Source organism: Besnoitia besnoiti (assembly GCF_002563875.1).
Source record: "Besnoitia besnoiti strain Bb-Ger1 chromosome Unknown contig00007, whole genome shotgun sequence".
In the NCBI taxonomy this organism is placed as follows: domain Eukaryota; phylum Apicomplexa; class Conoidasida; order Eucoccidiorida; family Sarcocystidae; genus Besnoitia; species Besnoitia besnoiti.
This window is the reverse complement of record NW_021703915.1, coordinates 1,183,448-1,201,637: the sequence shown is the minus strand read 5'-3', so window position 1 is coordinate 1,201,637 and position 18,190 is coordinate 1,183,448. Positions and strand designations below refer to the sequence as shown.

General features: G+C 57.1%; 1 protein-coding gene across 1 annotated transcript; it reads right to left on the bottom strand.

Annotated features, from left to right (window-relative positions):
- Positions 1-614: 614 nt before the first annotated feature.
- On the bottom strand, positions 615-11,922 carry BESB_071950 (putative myosin heavy chain; the record flags this gene model as incomplete). The annotated part of the gene is made up of 18 exons (XM_029365568.1): positions 615-759; positions 1,028-1,307; positions 1,727-1,988; positions 2,429-2,541; positions 2,964-4,230; positions 4,753-4,843; positions 5,067-5,203; positions 5,726-5,767; positions 6,018-6,173; positions 6,914-7,079; positions 7,544-8,034; positions 8,517-8,624; positions 8,873-8,947; positions 9,284-9,444; positions 10,145-10,262; positions 10,479-10,648; positions 11,104-11,268; positions 11,712-11,922. 18 exons carry the CDS (start codon positions 11,920-11,922, stop codon positions 615-617), a joined length of 4,158 nt encoding a protein of 1,385 aa, XP_029218052.1.
- Positions 11,923-18,190: the final 6,268 nt, after the last annotated feature.

Sequence of the window (18,190 nt, the reverse complement as noted above, 5' to 3'; positions counted from 1 at the left end):
GGTTCCGCGAAGCTAAGCTGGTGTGGCAGAGGAAAACGTGCTGAAGCCCTACCTCTTCAATTTGCCCCATCCTCGCGCGTGCGCAGCTCTGCCTTAACAGACGTAGCCTTCGCTAAAAAAGAGGTACAGGACACCCCCGAGCGCATCGGTGCCAGAAGATTCTGTCATAATACAACCATCGAGATTTGCAGCGCTTCCGTGATGCCTCGCAGCGCAGAAGCGACTCCCGAATAATGTTCCCGTCGATTCAAAACAAGACACTGACAGCTAGACTATTGAAAAGCCTTCAAAAGACACCACTGGAAAGAAAAAGACCTTCGAACCGTATTTCACCTCGGAAAGAAGGAAGCGTGCAGCCACGCTGCAGAAAAACGGTAAAAAAAGCCTGGTCAACGCACTCTACGAAACATTCTGACTGTACATTGAAAACTGTGCATTGGTTCAAGAGCGCGAGATCCAGAAAAACAGTCAGGAGCCGACAGCGCTCTGACTGACGCGGAAAAATTTGGCGGGTCTCTCCGATGAGTTTTTGCGTCTCTTTGCGTTGTTACCGCTAATATACGGCCTGGCGAACGCAAAATTTGTCACGCACATGCACGTGAATGCTTCTATGTCTAAGCGGGAGGAGATGCCAGGCCTGGCGGCAGAAGCGGGTGAATTGCGGGCCTTGTGTCGCTTTCTGTGGGCTGGGCAAAGAACTGCTCCACAGACAAGTCGTCAGCTCGAGTCTGGATCCGCAAGACGCTTGAAGCCCTCGACCTGCCGGCACGGACGAAAGTAGCGGATTCACACAGCCCAGCCGACGAACGAGCATTCCTACGTGCGGCCCTTCTTATTCAAGACAATGCCAACTGCTACACCTTCTTCGCTAAACGCGTGATTCTCGAGCATTCCAGTCTATGCGCGCACCCTACGCGGCGCACCCATGAGAAGCCTCCAACTGTGACTCTCCTCAAGAAGTTGCCTTTCCCGGAGTTTTCGGCCTCCACTGTCGACGCGTTCAGATCACTGCAGGTGTGTGACTTACCCCTTTCCCTTTGGGGAGTTCGCACCCGTAGGCGTTGTGTACGCCGTGGGCGCTTGGCGTACGGCCGCAGGAAAGACGTACGTTGTACCACCGTTTCCGTACGTGGACACTGCTCGACTGTCCGCCTGATTTACGCAGCAAGAACTGCTGTAGAGTCCCTCCTTGAGACTCTCCAGTAGTACGGCAGCACGGCTCTTCCGCGCTGGCGTCGCTGCCCGGCTCCTTCCGCCAGCGGAGAACGTGGCGTACTGACCGGCGCTCATACGCAGGTCGTACATACCTGAGAAACGGAACGAAAGCCCAACGTTATGAGGCCCGGATGGGGGCAGGCAACACTCTTGCCAACTCTCAAAAGACCACGAGTGGACATGACACCGCTCGGGACAGCAGCCGCAACACAACCCGAAAACTTGAAGCCTGTGTCTGCCACGCCGAGAGTCAGTGTGCCTCCTTGCGTGGCAGGTTCGTAGTCTCTATTTTCCATTTATTCGAGCTGCGCCCGCTCCGACAAAACAAGTTTTCGCTCGCTGTCAAAACAAGACTGCGCCGGAATCCCTATGTTACACCTAGACCTAACCGATGTGTAATAGTCTTAATCTAGTAAGATATTGAAATCCAATATCTTTAATTGTCTTGGCCACTCCAGTGGGGTCAGCCTTGCCGGCGGAGCGGCGAAGGCAGATGCAGCTGCAGCCTTACCTGAGATGTTCACACTTTGAGATGACGCTGGGTCGCCATGGACGTTGACCATGGGGATGACGTTCTCCGGGTAACCGACGTTGAAGACAGTTGTGGAAGGCTTGTCTTGAATTTTTGTACCGAGCTCCTTGAACTCGGTCATTTGGCCGCGCAGCTGGAGCAGCTCCTGAACCACGTGCTCCATCAGCGAAGAAAGTTTCTGCTGCTCCGCAGCGCCCTCCATCAACCGTCCCTGCTGCTCTGTTAGAAGCGCCAGTTTGCTCTGTACAGAAAACGCCGCGCCGAAAAAACATGCGGAAAAATTTGAAAGCTGGAAAAACTGCATCAGTGCTCACGGAACAATACGCATACACTTCCGCCCAGAGTTTGAGCCGAACAATGGGTTCGCAAGTTGCAATTGCTGCTCGCGGCAGTTCGAGTTTTAACTACCAAAACAGAAACGCGACCCTCATAACTGCCTTCCTCTACAGACGAAGACGCGCGACAGCGTCAGTCGCATCCACAACACTCGAGGGGGAACAGTATATCGGGGAAACGCACAAACCAGCGATGCCTATCGTACTACAAGCAACGCACATACGGCGACGCAGAATCCACGAGCAGACATGTGAAGCACGAAAATCACGCATGCATCTGCTGCAGGACAGCGAAGGCGAGACCCGAATATTAGAGCGGCACACTCCTGCCTGACAGTCTGCGTACCTTCAGATTTTCATTTTCCATCACGGAGAGGTGGTGCTTCTTTTGCCACTCCTCAGCGTCTTGTTCAGAAAAGAGGAGCTTGTCTGAAGCGCTCTGCAGTTTGCTTTGCAAGCCTGCAAAAAGAGCAAACAGCAATCCACAACAATCGTAACGACCGCGTGTGGACTCGAGGCCTCAAGCTTCGAAAAACATCGAACCTGCGGCGAAAATCACTTCTGCAGCACTCAATAAGACGCGAGCAGCTGCTGGAGGATCGCTTCTGGCGGGCGATAGAAACGCAGGCCCTCCCCGATACGGTAGACGCAGGCTGCCACTTAACGAACACTTTCGGCTAGCCCGCTGCAGAGCTGGGCTGCCGAGCACGAGCGCTGAGCTCCGACGAAGCCCCTCAGCAAGCCAAGGCTTTCCACCCGAATTCCGACTTCAGCCGGTCAGCGGCACACGCCACACACGGACACCCCCTCCCTACGTCTCCGCCTGATAAGATTTCACATGCGTGGCCGTCGCCGCTTCTCAGGTCCCTCTCCGTTCTTACTTTCTTTCTCTTGTCGTAGCTGCGTGACCAAGGTCTCCAACTCTCTGTGTCCTTCCTCGAGCAGAATGCATCGCTGGAGCAGGGTGTCCTTCTCTTGATCCATCTGGCGCTCCTTGCTCTCCATGTCTTTTTCCAGCTGCGCCACCTGGGCAGTCAAGCGGCGGCACGCCTGCTGAAGACGCTCGGCGTCGATCTCGCCTTCTCCCTCAGTCGCTTTAACCAGTACCTCGAGGTCTGCATTCCGCTCTTTGAGGTCCTCGAGCTGCCGTAGCAGATCGTCTTCAGCGCTCTGGAGAGCCTCGAAAGCAGCCCTTTCCTGTCGTAAGTTTTCCTTCAGCTGCGCGTTTTCTCCCTGAAGCGTAGCCTGCACCGCGTTGAACTTGGCTTGGAGAGCCGCGACCTCTTTTGTCAATTGCGCATTCGCATCCTGCAGCGCTTGTGACTGAGCCAGGAGTTCTGGAGGCTGCCTGGAGGCGTCTTTTTCCGCAGCCTCTAGGGCCGCTTGCAGGGCAGAGTTGTCGCTCTTGAGCTTATCGACTTGTTCTTGCAAACAGTTGACGGCGTGTGCGAGCCGTTCCCTCTCCTTCCGCTCCTCCTTGTTCTCCTCCAGGAGTGCGTTCCGCGCCTGTTCGATCTTGGAGTCCACAGATTTTTCCATCGCCGCACAGACCGCGACCAGTCTCTCCCTCTCCTCCTCCTTCTCCCGCAACGCAGACTTTAGTTTGTTCTGCATTTCCTCGTACAGAGTCTGAACCTCTTTAAGCTCCTGCGTGAGGCCGGACACCCGCGCGTCCAGACCCACTTTCTCCTTCTCCAGGTCTTCCTTCGTTCGAGAAAGCTGCGCGATTTCGTCCTGCAACAGGCGCAACTCCGTCTGGTGCTGCTCTAGCAGTGCGCGGACTTTCTGCGCGTCCTCCTCAGATGCAGCCTCCGCAGCCGCCAACGTGTCGGGCTCTGGTTTGAGCGCCTCGGCGCGACGCTCAGCCTCTCGCAGGCGTCTCAAGTCCTCGTCGAGCCGCACCAGGCGGCTCTCAAGGTCAGCTTTCTCCTGTTCGGCGGCTTCACACTGCTCCCACAACTCCTGTCTCGTCCGCGCAAAAGTCTGTTCTTGATCAACGATGTGCGCGCGAAGGATCTCGATTTCCGTCTTGAGCGTCTCCTCCATCTCCGCGCCTGTGCGGCGGAGGAGTTCGCGCTCCTCTTCGAGATCCTTCAGCTGCCCTTCAAGCTCTGCGATGCGACTCGCCTTCCCGCGCGCCGCTTCCAGCTACGAAAAGGCACATGTGGAAGACGCAGCGCACCGAAGCGGATATGCAGAAGAAGCCCTGGTGAAACGACCGAGAGGCAGACGTGCGGCGTGCCTCCATCGGCCGAACGGCTAGGAAGGAAAGGAAGCCACGAGTCAAGAGACTTCACCCAACACAAGAGGGCAAGAGAGGACCTGCGAGGAGGCAAGGTGCGCTGCAAGGACAGATGTGACGCGACATGTAACTCCGGCGTAGGCATCAGAGAAGGAAGGGGGCATTCCGGCTCCGACGCCCGGAAAACATTCACAGCGCATCGTCGAGCTGCACTCCTCCTCAGGCCGCGCACACAAGAGTCAATCACTTCCCGTGAACCACCGCCCGGAGCTTGTCTTTGAAATGCGAGCAACTGCCCGTGAAAGGCTTAATTCCTCTTTGATCCGATTGCGACGAAGGCGCATGCTTCACATCGAGACTTGCAAACAACTTCAGGCGCACGTAAGGACGCCTAGGCTACTCAACGGACGTCTACCAGGTTGTCTCACCTCTGCTTCAAGTTCGTCGAGCCGAGCGCGCCGCGTCGCTTCGCTCACGTCTTGCTGCGCAGCTGCATCTTCCAACTGTTTCTTCAAGCTCCTGAGAATCGCAACGAATTCCAAACGATGCACGATGTACCAAAGACTCCACGCCTCCGCCGTGTCCAACCGGTGAACGTACAAGACGTTCGCCTCCACACATACACGCTCACGCCGCACAGCAACAGACGCGGCCGCGCCTCTGCCGCGTCTGTTACTTATGCAGCGCGTGTCGTATCGAGTTACTACTGAGGTGCAGTTCTATTTTTCAGTTCGTCGCGTACTCGAGCTCGGCGCTCAAAACCTTGTTTGCATCCCTGCCTTTGTCCAGCTTCTGGCGCGCCTCCGCAAGCTCGGCACCCAGTCGCTCTAGCTGCTCGACGTGGCCAGCGACCTGTCCCTTCAGAGACTCGGTGAGCTCCTGCAGAGAGACAGCAGGGGGAAGGAGAGAGGCTAGAACCTGGCAGAACGCTGGCTTCGAATTAAACCGAGGCGTCACGAGCGAAGCGTCCCTCGCGCCACGCACGAGGGATTCGTTTGCTGTCGTCCTTCTGCCCCCCTCGCTCGAAAAACGCCACACGTGCGCGCACTGCGTGAAGCTGCTTCGACTTGACGGGAACGGCATCCGGATCACACACGTACACTTTGGAGCGCCCAAAGAGAAAACGAAAACGCACAAGAGTCAAACACGGGAAAACGAGGACTCAGAACAGCACCAACGACGAGGCTGTGGGCCACGAGTCCCGGCCGCAGCACCCACACGAGAGCCGCACGGGCGCACCGCAGGCGATCTGGTAGGCAGACGAAAGTTCTTGAGATGGCTGAGGGCCCACGGATTCGCCCGCCGCAGCTAGCTGCAGATTACCTTGGCGCTCTCAAGTTCCCCGGTTCTCTCTAGCAGCGCCTGTTCACGAGCTTCAAGCTGAGACTTTAACTCCTGTACCCTGCCGTCTAAGCCTTGCTTATTCAAGGCGTCGAGTTCCGCCTGCCGCACAAACACCACAGAAGACACTCGCACGGAACTACTGAATTTTCGCGATCAGCACCAGAATTGGACGCAACGAAGACGCTGCCGCAGTACGCTCACCGACTTGCACGCAACCAAGGCTGTGCATGGAAATCATCTAAGCACCTCTGAAGTGAGGGGCTTCTATGCACCTGAAGCAGACTCGCGGCCTCAGAATGGCCATCAGCGCCTCCCTTGGAGCGGCAACAGATCTAAAACAGAATCGTACCCTGACGGCAGCGAGCTCCTCACGCAGACTCTCCAACTCGGTGTCCTTGCTGCTCCTCCCCTCCTCAGCCTCCGACAGTTTCCGCCGAATTTCTTCGAGAGACACGTTTCTGTCTTTGAGTTTCTCCACGGCGCTGCTGAGGCGCTGGTCCTTGTCCTGAGGAAAAACGCAAAAACGGACGCGAGAACGCATGCAGATTCGCACTGGCACGCTGGGCTGCATCAGTGTCTAGACGTAACTGGCAACGTAGGCAAGAAAGGAATCACACGGCTGCCAAAGAACCGGTGCAGGACCTGAGCCTCGCGGCCACCGGCAATCGAAGCTTTCCTTGACAGGCAGAGGGCCCGGCTCGAGCAGCGCTCCAATTTTCTGAAATGACTCAACGCGTCTACAGAGGGAACCAGTCGATCCACAGAGACTGATATCGCTACGCCACCATGCGGCTATTTCTGGTCTCCAGTTCCGCTTGACGCTCGCCGGTTGCTCTCGAAACCCACTGGCGACATACCAAATGCCATACATCCCACAAGAAGCTGCATAGCCCGTGTGGCGCGCCATTAGTTACAGACGGTCGCCGACAGGGCAGTTGTGGCAGACCGACGCTGGCCTGCGAGTTTGCCTTTGTGTTGCATCTACTACACACGATGCCCGCCCCAAAAAGCCACTTGCTCAAAATAAGTCGAGTCAGTCACGCGCCGTCGGCTTCTAGAGAAAGTTCTGTCGCACAAGGCATCTGCGTCGATCCGCGAGTCTGCGCCACCCTACACCTTGTGCGCGTCCACGCATCGACACCCCGAGCACGCCTAAGGGCTGAACGGAGGCTTCACGAAAAGGGTAACAAGAGGCCACCAGCAAGCCCCGGGCAAGCCGACCCGGCCTGGCTACCGCAGCCTCACCTTGACCTCTTCCGTCAGTTCCTCCACAACCTTAGACTTCTCCTCGAGCTCCATTTGGAGACACCTCACGTCGTTCCGCAGCTGGTCGTTCGTGCGACTCGCCTCCTCAAGGTCTGCGAGGGCGTTGTCCAGCTTGCGCTGCACCTCCTCAAGCTGTTTGACGTATCTGACGGAAAACACAGCCCCGAGAACGCCAGGCAGGCGGCCATCAACTCGTGGAGTCGCACGGTCGCCACAGCTCATGCAGCACAGCACGCGAAGAGCAGAGACAACTCCTTGAGGTTGCACGACACGCGAGCGTGACCTTGTTGAAACAGCGCCAAAAACACGCCGACACAAGGCGAAACCGACCCGCGCGTCTTCCCGACGGGTACGAGAAGGGAAACCCACGCGCTTGTCTCTGCTCTGATCAGAAAGGGGCGACGATGGCGCTGCTGCGCCTTCGCAGTCCGTGGCTCCGTCCCCGTCAGCGATTCCCCTGTGACCGAGCTTCCGGGTGTGTGCCTGTCGGGCTGCACGACCGCCGCAGTTCAGAGTGTCTTTTTCCTTGTGCGGCTTTGCACGGAAGAAGGTGCATGACCGCGGATGCGCGGATCGACGCTCCATCTGCCGTTGTCCCGCTCCACTTACGCTTCCACTCGAGAGCCTGGTTTCTCCTCTTCTTCTTGAATGGCTTCGCGGAGCTCTCCAGCCAGTGACGGCGCCGGCGCCACGGGCCCCAGCGCCATCGTATCGGCGATGTGCCGTCGCGCGACGGTCGATCGCCGCCCAAGACTCGAGGAGTAGTATTCGAAGGAGACGCGCGGTGAGACGAGCGAGCTGCGGGGTTCGCGTCGAGGTGTCGTGGGTGTGTTCTGCTGCATGGACAGGTTGAGGTTCAGTGACTCGATCTCGCGCTCCTTCGCCTCCAAATGCTTCGCGAGCGTCTTGAGGCGCTCCTCCTTCTCCTGGTTCAGCGCCTCGAGGCAGTCAAAATCGCGCAGCAGCTGCCAGAGACGCTGACCGTCGTCCCTGGTGCCGAGCTCTTGGGTCAACTTCTGCACGCGCACGGTCAGCTTATGGCGCTCAGCCTCCCACGCCGCCTTTTCATGCATCAGCGCCTGCATCTCGCGATCCTGCTCCTGAAGGCCAACGCGCGAAGAAAGGACAACTCCGCAGAAGCGACTAAACGTGAGGACAGGCGAACGCACGATTCTCGGCTCCACTTCCATTCGCCACACACATGCGCCTCGACTCTCCCCCCCCCCTCCTCCCTCCCGCCCCCCCGCCTTTCGACGTCAGCGTGTCGCATGCTCAAGTGGGAGGCCACTGAGAAAATGGCGAACACACATGCGGGTGACACCACTGTATTCAAAAGCAACCGCGGCTCTGCCCGGCAATCGGGTGTATTCGCCATACTCTTGCCAGCCGCTTCCGCGTGCGTTCCAGCCCGCGCTTGTTGAGTGTGTTAATCCATTCCCCCGCCTCTCGGGGGTCTTTGTGCCGCTTTACACCTCTTCCAGACTCGTGGTCTCCCTCGCAACTACCAGACTGAATCGGCCTTCGTTTCAGGGGCGTGAAAATGTTTAAGTGTGCAGGTGCACGCCCCAGGCTGGAAGCTTACCGCGTATTTTTGGAGCTGGGCCTCTAGCAAACTGAGCTGGCGTTTCAGCTCCCTGACCTCCGCCTGCAAGTCTGCGACGCGTTCTGTCATGTCCTTCAGCTCTTGGACCTGAAGAAAGCCACGGCGCGACAGAGTGCAGATCGAGTTACGTCCGCCTACCGCAAACGTTGCTGGGCAAGCACTCACAGACTATATGGCATGCAAGACGTGGAGGCACGCGCAACAATTGGCATGTGAAGCACAGCAAAGCCGCGCGAGTGCACAAAGGCTCCTTAAGTTTCGTCCAGCTAGAGCATGGTGTCTTGATTTCTCTTGCAGAGTGGCATCGAAAACCGAACGAGCATGCTTAGCCTTACCTGATCGTCATTTGTGTCGACTGCGTCCTGAAGCTTCTTCTTCATCGAAATAATATCTTGCTTGAGGTGGCCGTTCTGAAACGGAGCAAAAACGAAATCAAAACACTCAGACTCTGTGCACAGCGCGTCGTTCGCGTGTTGCGCCGACGATGAGAAAGAGGCGACGGGATGCCTACTGTTGGCGAACGACTACAGAGAGATATCGAAGCAACATATATGAACGTTTCTACCAGGAATTTTCCCTACGGGGCCCTGGGTGAGCTGCCGCCCACAGCTGTGCCGAGGACCCCGGAAGGCGATTCACCCTCTCCGACAGTTGCAGTGTGTCGAGTCAGGTGACATCCCACGTTGGATGCGCTGTGCGGTGGCGCTGGTTCTGGTGTCACTGTCGCATGCTGCGGCAGTGCGTACCTGAGCCTTCACTTTGTCGATTAGATCTTTAAAATCCACTTGGAGGCATTCCATGATGCGGTCAAAGAGCTGTCCGAGCATCTTGGGCGTGATCTGTTCCAGGTCGACGTCGTCGAAGTCCAGCTCCGACAGGCTCTTGACATCCAGCGACGCTACCGAGTCTGAAAACATCGAAGATGCGACGCTCCCCGAGCAGAGAGAAATCGTGCAGCACTCGCCGGTCTCCACATTTGCACGGTCTCTGCGCGCGTGGAGACGCACGCGGCAGACCGGACGTCCTCAAACCCGAACGGCGCGTTTTGAGGAATTGAGCGCGACACATGGAGACCTGCTTTCAGCACGAGTCTGAAGCGGCCAAAGAACTTGTCGCTCAAGTGTGAAACCGACTGATGCAGCCCTCCCAACACCCAAAAAGAATATCGTGCACCACGCCAGCCAGGGTGGGCTAGCTTACACCTAAACCGTGAACCCGTGGCACGGTCCTCCGCTGCCCGCGTCGGCCGCTCTCCATATGGAGTCTTGACGCGTAGTCCGCAGGCAAAGCCACGTTGCCTCTCGCAATGAACAGACCTCCCGTGCGACACGAGTGGCTCTGAGGTTAAAATTCTCCCCCATTACAGAAACAAAGCGAAGACGCCTCCGCACACACATCGAGCTATGCTCAAAGAGGGCGACAAAAGGCTGGGCGAAAAACGGCTTACGCGTACACCTTGAAGGAAGACCTGAGTCCCCACTCCCGTGGATGCGCTCCTGTTTCTTCGAATGCAGAGCGCCACAATCGGAGAGAACGCAACGACGTAGACCCTCGGTCAAATCGTATCGCGTAAGAAGGAGCCGCAAGGCATGCAGGTGTGTGCCTACCGGTAAAGACGATGTCCGGCCGGAGAGACTCGTCGTCGTCTGAATCCACTGCCTCCTCCGTGACGTCTCCCTCGCTTCTTGAGGCCCATCGGCGGCTCGTACTCGCCTTGAGACTTTCCTTTTAAAAAGCAAGCAACGAACGCACGAAAAGGCCCCTATCGAACCGGCTGTGAACGCGTGAAAACAGAAGGCCAGTTTTCAACTATCTCAAACGACACACCTACAAGCATCTCCATGTACAAAAGCCTAGGCAGAGCGAGACATCGAGTGGCAGCACACAGGCGCGGCGCCTTCCTCAGCCGGTCGCCTCTCCTCCCCCTCCAGCAGAACTCACCTGTAGGGACCTTTCGCTGTGGAGTGGACCGCTGAAGCAGCGCACCATGCCTCGACTGCGGACTTTTTCTCGCAGCGGCGTAGCGAGCTCTGCAGACATGTGTAGCCACCCCGGGCGCGGCCCGCGTGCAGTGTGCGCAGGCAAGTCGCGAGAGCGAGATCCACAGGACGCTGACGCAGGCAATGCAGCCGAAAAAACACGATTGTCTGTGGCGCAGAACAGTGCAGCAGGCTTGCGCTCTTGCACTTGGCCCTATCACTGGTGCGCACGATAAATAGAGCCTGAGGCCGACTCTCACATGCGCGCTGCGAAGTGCAGCGGGAGCCGCGACTCTAGGACACTCTATAGGCATGTCGAGTCCCTCGCCGGCGCCGCTCAGTGCTGCTCGCTGCACTGAGGCGGCACCTGATCCTGCGCGATGTCGGGCGCGAAGCGAACGACATCGCCGGTCTCGCTCCGCTATCAGCGAGACATGCCAGAAAAAACCAGCGCTGGAGTCGAAAGCAGCGTCTCTTTCGACGGCGGAAAGGTCTGCTTGCCAAACAAGCGACGAGTTCACTAATGAATCATTCCCCCTGCTCGCTGATGCATCTTCTGCCGACGCGAGCCGACACTCTCCACTCACCGTCGACATCGACCTGCAGACCTTGGATCTGGGGAAGCTCCGGGCAGGACGCGCGCACGGTCGCCTGACGCCGAATCTGAAGCGTCTTCGCGCGGCGGATCGTCAGCTTCCGCTGAATGGCCGCGGCTGTCGCTACAGGCCAGTTTTCTGACGCAGGGCGGCTCACTGCACGGGCAGCAGAGACACGAGCAGTGAACAAGGGATTGCGGACCGCACGGTGCATCATCGCCACGTCCTGCCTCCTTAGGACGGCTCAGAAGGGCCGAACAGCGTCTGCCAGTGCAAGGCACGTCTCCGGCCGTGTGAGAACTCAGCCGACGACGTGGCACGCCGGTCGCCTGAGGCTTCTCAACTGCGAAAGCACGGTGAACTGGCCTGAAGGGTCACCTGGGATCCAACACCCCCACCACCGTCTCCAGTATCCCGAAGACCTCGAACGCGCAGCGGCTGACGCTGCAGCATTCCGCTCCAGGACGCGTCCCCTGCCTCATGGAAAGGGGAGGTCGCTTCCCGCGGCGTGGCGTTGGGGATGTCACCAGCCTCCTCTCCTCGCAGTCACCGGCTACACGTCTCTTAGAAGGAAGCGTCGCTGGACGATAGGCCCTTACCATCGTGTTCGATGGTCCCGAAGGAATCACTGAGAACAGACGGCGGCATCCAAGTGCTTCCTTTGCCGCCTCGCAGACTGGGTGCTCGCGAAGCGTATTTGGCGAAGGACTTCTCAGGCGAGGCCTGGAAGGAGGCCACCGCCAGCGACTTCTTGTAGCGATCCAGGACATCTAGGATCGCCGTGAGTTTTCTGAAGTTCTCTGCATCCATTTTCGGTCACGGCCTGGCTGAAAAGGCAGGTTGGGTCATCTGAATCGCCTCCAACACCTGCGCTTCGAAAAGTCGAAAACCGGCAGCCAGAAGTGCCGCCCTTGCTGACCCGGGCGACGGCGTGTCGCCGCCCTCTGCAGCAGCCACTCTGGCGAAGAGGAAGGCAAAGTGTAGCCTCCACCCCTGCCCACACGCCACTCACGCCACGCCCTGCGAGCGCCCGGAGTAAAGTCTGTCCTCTCCAGTTCTAGTGGCGGTATTTCGCGTTGATGTATATCGGACGCTCCCCTTGCACCGCTACTACCTCCGAGGCACGCGTCTCTCTCCAAGTTCCCCTTGCTGCAACACAAGCGTTCGAGGAAACGGCGGGCCTGCGGCGCCCAGGAGTGGCGTGAACGGCGATGCGGGCTGGCGACAGCAGCGCGAGAGATCCCTACAGTCCTGCTAAAGCCGCCAGAGGCCTCGTGACTGGCGTGGGCGTCGGAGAAACGGCGCTGTAGGTATGGCGCCACCCGTGACAGGAAGGCGACAGTCCCTGGAAATGCGAAAGGGTCGGAGGGCGGGAATATACGCAGAGAGGCCCAGAAACAAAAAAACCAGAGAAAAGTAGATATATATATATAGAGAGAGATGGAGAGAGAGAGAGGTAGAGAGAGAGAACTTGCACGAACGCCGGAGGCCTCGTGTAGAATGACCTCTGCGGCGCGCCTCCCACAGGCGAGAAAGTGCTACGTTTTGAGGGCGTTTTCCTTACTTTGCTGTCGGCAAGCAGTTGAGTAGAAAAGATCTAGAGAACACAGGGCAAGAAACGATCCCGGTGTAACGAACGCTGTTCGTTGAGCTGATACACTCGAGTTCCTCCACGAGAAAGCGAGAGCGCCGTCGCTGACGAGTGCGAAGAATGACGCCGAAACCGATACCTCCCTGGCTCTTGGTCTGCGACTTGCTTTCGAAGGACGGCCCCCAAGAAGCTACCCCTTGCTACCGTGAACAAAATCCCGCAGTCGGGGCGAGGATGCGGACGGAGTTGAGAGAGGTTCGCAGCCGAGAGAAATCCCCGTAAAAACCCCAACAAACTGAAGGCCAGAGCAATCCGCGGAGTGACCAGGCACTCTAGAGTTATGGATCTGTCAACGCCTTTGAGAACTCCAGGCCGAAGCGAAGACCTGCGTGCCGCCGCGGCTGTGATGACCCAAACCTTTCCCCTGCCTCGTCCTGCTGCAGACGAGAGCGGAGAGTGTCAAACAAGGGCACACATCCCTTGAAAAGGAGCAGCCACGAAAAAATTTGTGATCTGTGCAAGTGTGAGCGGAAGTGTTGGTTCACCCCTCCTCTCAGCCCGCGGCGGTCTTCTAGGTTAGAAGAAAATTGCCCATTGTCGCCACCGCTTGGGAGACCTGCGTTCGTCAAAGACGTCGGCCGAAATCGGAATGAAGACGACTTACTCAAGCCGTCAGGTCACTTGTAGCGTTGGGTATAGTTTTATTCAGAAGTGTCTCTCAAAAAAAACTAAATTCGGGCGAGTAAAGTTGAGTCCCAAGCGCGTGCGTGAGCTGCCCGCACCACCAGCAACCACTACGATCGAACTTACATACTGTAGCTTTTCCTGAACGATGAATGTTTTTTATCAGAAAACGGCTGGCGTGTGAAGCACTTCGGGCTACATCCGCATGATCCAGAAAATCCTCAACTCTCCAAACCACCCTGTCCATCGATGCAACGAATCGAGAGGACAGCCAGGGAAGCCAGCTCTGCGCGCCGCCTAGCTATCATCGATGCAGCAATACGTCGCACGAGCCTTGGAAGCGCTGAGGAGAGTTGGTGACACAAAGGGCAACCATTGCTACTGGGGACCTCAAGACCAAGGCCCTCCCCCTGAGGAAATTCGCGTCCTGGAAAAAGGAATTTCGCGTACATTGTTTATTTGATGCATATTCGAACTGGAGCACGCTGTTACGATCGCCTGCCATCGACGGAGATGGCGAATCTAAGAATGGCTTGGCACGCCCTAGAATGCGCTGGCATTGCACGGATCCTCTCTACAAAGCATTCCCTCGCCTGTCAGACCACATCCGGTTTGTGAATACGTGTTAGCACAGATTGTCTCGAGGACCCGGGTGGGGGATGGACGGCTGGCAGAGAAAAAACAGCCGACAACGGGTCTGCTTATGACGAATACTAGTTTGCAGTGCCCCTTTTTCTACGACGCGCAGCCTCGGCAGTAGCGAAGCGGAACTGCGATGTGGAAAATAATGGAAGGCACTCTTCACGGCAGCTATGCAGACCGTTTGGCCGTCACAGACCTAACCGCATGCGTGTTGGAACTATCTACCGCCAACACAACGTGTAGAGACCGCACCTCGTCCAACTGTGAAAATCTACGTCCACGTTGTATTAAGTGATATCTTTGGAAACTCGTAGTAGACTCCTGTTTCCTTCTGGTGCACAGAGTGCGCCTTTGGGGACAGAAGGAGGAGGGGAGTTTGAAGGCGCTGCTATGAACTACACGATAGGCCACATAGGAGGTATCGCAGTGCCCGTGGTGCAATTCTGGCCTCTACCGAGTATGCGCCTTAGGTTCCGCACTTTTGTCTGCGTTGAGCACGGCCAAACACATACTAGTTGAACCACGTGCAGAGCTTGTCCAGCCTAGGGCCGCCATAGTGAGGAACGCGGCCAGAAGGGTACGGAAGGCGGTAAAGCGGGATGAACAGGGCGACTCTCCAACGGGAGGAAACAACGAGGAACTCTCACTCTGTAGCGATGAAGCGTCCGCCTCCCGGGAACCGATGTACTGGACGCTGTTCCTGACCAGTTGTTGACGCTGTCCGCGCAGGCATTGCAGTCCTCTTCAGGGTACTCCAGCGAGATGGGCTTGTGCTCTGTTCAGTGGCCTGAAATGTGGCATGGCGCGTCCCTCTGCTTCGACATCATTCTGTCGGGATAAAATAGTCTTTCTGGACGGTTGGGCAACAAGAGGTAACATCGCATCGGCGATTGAGTGCAACTTGATGTGCTATGCCGGTCTCTGGCGAGCCCCTCACGACAAGTCAAGGGCAACTGCAGACGGCGTTCGGTTCTGCAGCAAATGACTACGCTGGGTGAGGGAGGTGGCGCTTTCTTCGTTGTAGCTTTCTACACGCGTCGCATGACCCTCACCCACCCCTCCTATTCATTCACAGTTTCATCCTGGAGAGAAGGCGGCGGGAGGGCGCTTCAACGGCGGTAGGCACGGCTTGTTGTTGGTGAAAACGATTGGGGTCAAAAGAAGAGGACCGGAGAAAGAAGATGATCGCCGCTGGGATAACGGGTGCAGAAGTGCCTTACGCGCGACTCCGTAGATCACCAGCGATGAGATGGACAGCTATTCGTGAAACGCAAGCGCCCTTTGCGGCCCCCTCCTGCGTGAACGTCGCCCTCTCGATTGAACGGCTCTGCAGCACTCTGACCACACACTTCACGGACGAGCATACCCCAGCGAAAGGCAGAGGTAGGCACAGCATTTATTCTCCGCTTGACGCAAGTTTCCCGAGGCCTTGTGCTGCCCGTGGTCACTCAGGTGACAGTCTCTCCTCACAAGCTCACCAGCCGTCTCCCAAATCTTTCTTTGCGTCCTCAAGGCCATTGTTCCTCCTAGGCCCAAGGGTGCCAGATCGAGACACCTCCATTTGCGTACCCGACCTCATCCCTTCTCCGTCTCTTCTCAAGCCTGAGACCAAGGAAGATGCCGGAAAAGCAAGCTGGAGCAGTACCGTCTCCGCGCTCGTTGTTCTTGGCAGAGTTGCGACTCGCTCCGCAGTCAGCACGGTCGAGGTTGCGCACGCGAGTAACAGACACTCGCTTCGAAGAATACCAAGATCGACTTCATCTTCAACTCATCCGATGATGAATTTCCGTTTGTGGTGCGTTTGTGTGGGCTTGGGAGGATACCAAGCCCCGTGAATGGGGTGGGTTATCTGCTTTTTGTGGCTCAGTATTTGCCAGTGGATTCGTGAATCGTGTTACATGAGTTCATGTGAAACAAACTCCAGTAGCATTAATCTCTCTCTTTCCGCCCTTCAGAACATTGGCCGCATCTGCCTTAACAGAGGAGAGTCTCTGCGCTGCACAGCACTCAAAAGATACACTCTGCTGATTCCAGAATTACTATGCAGTGCTCTTTGGAGAATAGAGCTCGTTTTTGCCAATGTGCTCAGTCGCAGTTGTCAATATACTTAGTCGCATTCGCCAATGCGCTTAGCTGCAGCAACAAATAAAGCATGTGGTACCGGTGGCGTAGCCATTTAGTGGATTTGCCAGAGTACATCTGTGACAATCTACCTTGTTAGCTAGACTCAGCTCGATTTCCGACGATGAGTCTCCTCTTGCAGAATACACTGTTCGGGGCACTTGCTGAAGAGAGTTATGAGTTCTCCTTGCGTCATGTATAGCCTACTCTTAGACGTTCAATATATTGCTATCTTCACAAAAGTTGTGCCCCCGCGCTACTGACTAGCAACTTCGGAGAAGGCTCTGCGCTAACTGATTTGCATCTATCAGTCGACGCGCAGCGCGCCCTCTTTGTTTGAGGAGCCATGCCTCATAAGGTGCCACAGGTATGCCTGTGTGCCCGCTCATCGTTGCCTCACTAACTGCCCTCAGAAAGCTAAGCAACAGATCGAGAAAAACGGGTTCTCTTGTCGCGCCTCATCATCAAGCCGGGCGCCTACGAGTTCGGCCGAGGCGACCAGGAGTTAAGACTCTGCAATGAACGACTTTGCTCTCCTTCAAAAGGAAGAGAAAACGTGACCAGTTGGCGTCTCGAAACACGCAAGCAAGCGACCTGACCGAACTTTGGGCGCACGCAATCGCCACGGACGACTTCACGCGCACTCACATACATATGCGGGCGAATGCAGAGGCAGAGGCGAGCTCAAGGAGATATTTAAAAGCGCGACTGTTTGTGTAGAGGACTCCCGCTGCGGAACAGCGGGTCGAGACAAGTTGAAACACAGTGCACAGAACGAGTCAAGGCGAGGGAGGGAGGGAAGCCTCATAGGCAACCATCTCCACGTCACGAGGAAGAAAACCTGCAGCACAAGAACGAGGTTGACACAAAAGCCGCTCGGGGGCAATCCCATTCAAAGAGAGTCCCGCTGGCCTGGAAAGGGAAAGCCAACCGACAAGCGCTCGTCCTACACGCAAGCGCACACTCCGTGCAGCGTATCTCTGGCGTGAGCGACATGCAGAGGACGTGTCCATCGACAGGCGTCCACACAGCGGGAAGAACCACGCATTCTGAGAGCTGAGTCTCTGCCTCGCAGCAAGACGCCGCCATTTTATTCGCCGCCCGTGGAAGTTCTAGCGGACACTCAGACTGAGCCACTCTCTACAGTCCATTATTCGTTCACGTGTTTCTCGAGACTTTTGCACGGTCGCTGCTTCAGACGATCTGGAAGCCGCGAATGCACGCCCCCGGTGATGCGGCGGGCTTCTCGGTTTCCGCGGTTCACCGCTGACACCCCGCTGCAAGCCTCCAGAAACAAGAGGTGGTGAACCCCCAGAAGACCAAGTGGAGATACACGCTTCAAGAAACACAGGCTCGGGGCCTGGCTGGCGAGCCTCGTATCCCGGCGCAGAAAGCCACACGGGGAAGGAACAGCGTGCATGGGTGTCTCCCGCCCCAGCACAGATCCATATGCCTACGCGCGCCTCCACCCGTACACGCGACACATGTGCATATGTGTATATTGATACACAGCGTTCCTTACATACGCAAAAGATGATCTCACAGCAGGTACACACGACCTTTATGACGGAACTCAGAAGCGTCAAAGGGAGACTCCAACAGAAAGCAGGAGCCAAAGCAGGAGTAAATTCGAGGCTCAGCAACACTGCACCACGCGGAGCCGCACCAAGCGTTCCGTTGCGCGGAAATTCTTCTGGACCTAAGGCAGACACTCACGGCCACAGGCCGTCCAGCATCATCCCCGAGGGGCGACGCGGACGTCGGCTTGAACGCCCGCCTCTGAGCCGCGGCGCCTTTCCACCTGGCGCGACCACAGGTTTTCCCGAACTCCCTCTCGTGGCAAAACTTTCGCAATCCTTGCGGGGAAAGGTGTTTCCCGCGATGATACGCGGCGGACCGAGGCTCCACTCCCCGCGCCCCTCCCTCTCGCGGAACCGTCGCGAGAAGAAAACGGGGCCCTCTCGCCACGCGCAGAACGAGACTGAACCGCCCCTGAGAGACGCTCCGCCTCCAGGCCGCTGGATCCGGCCCTCCGCCGCT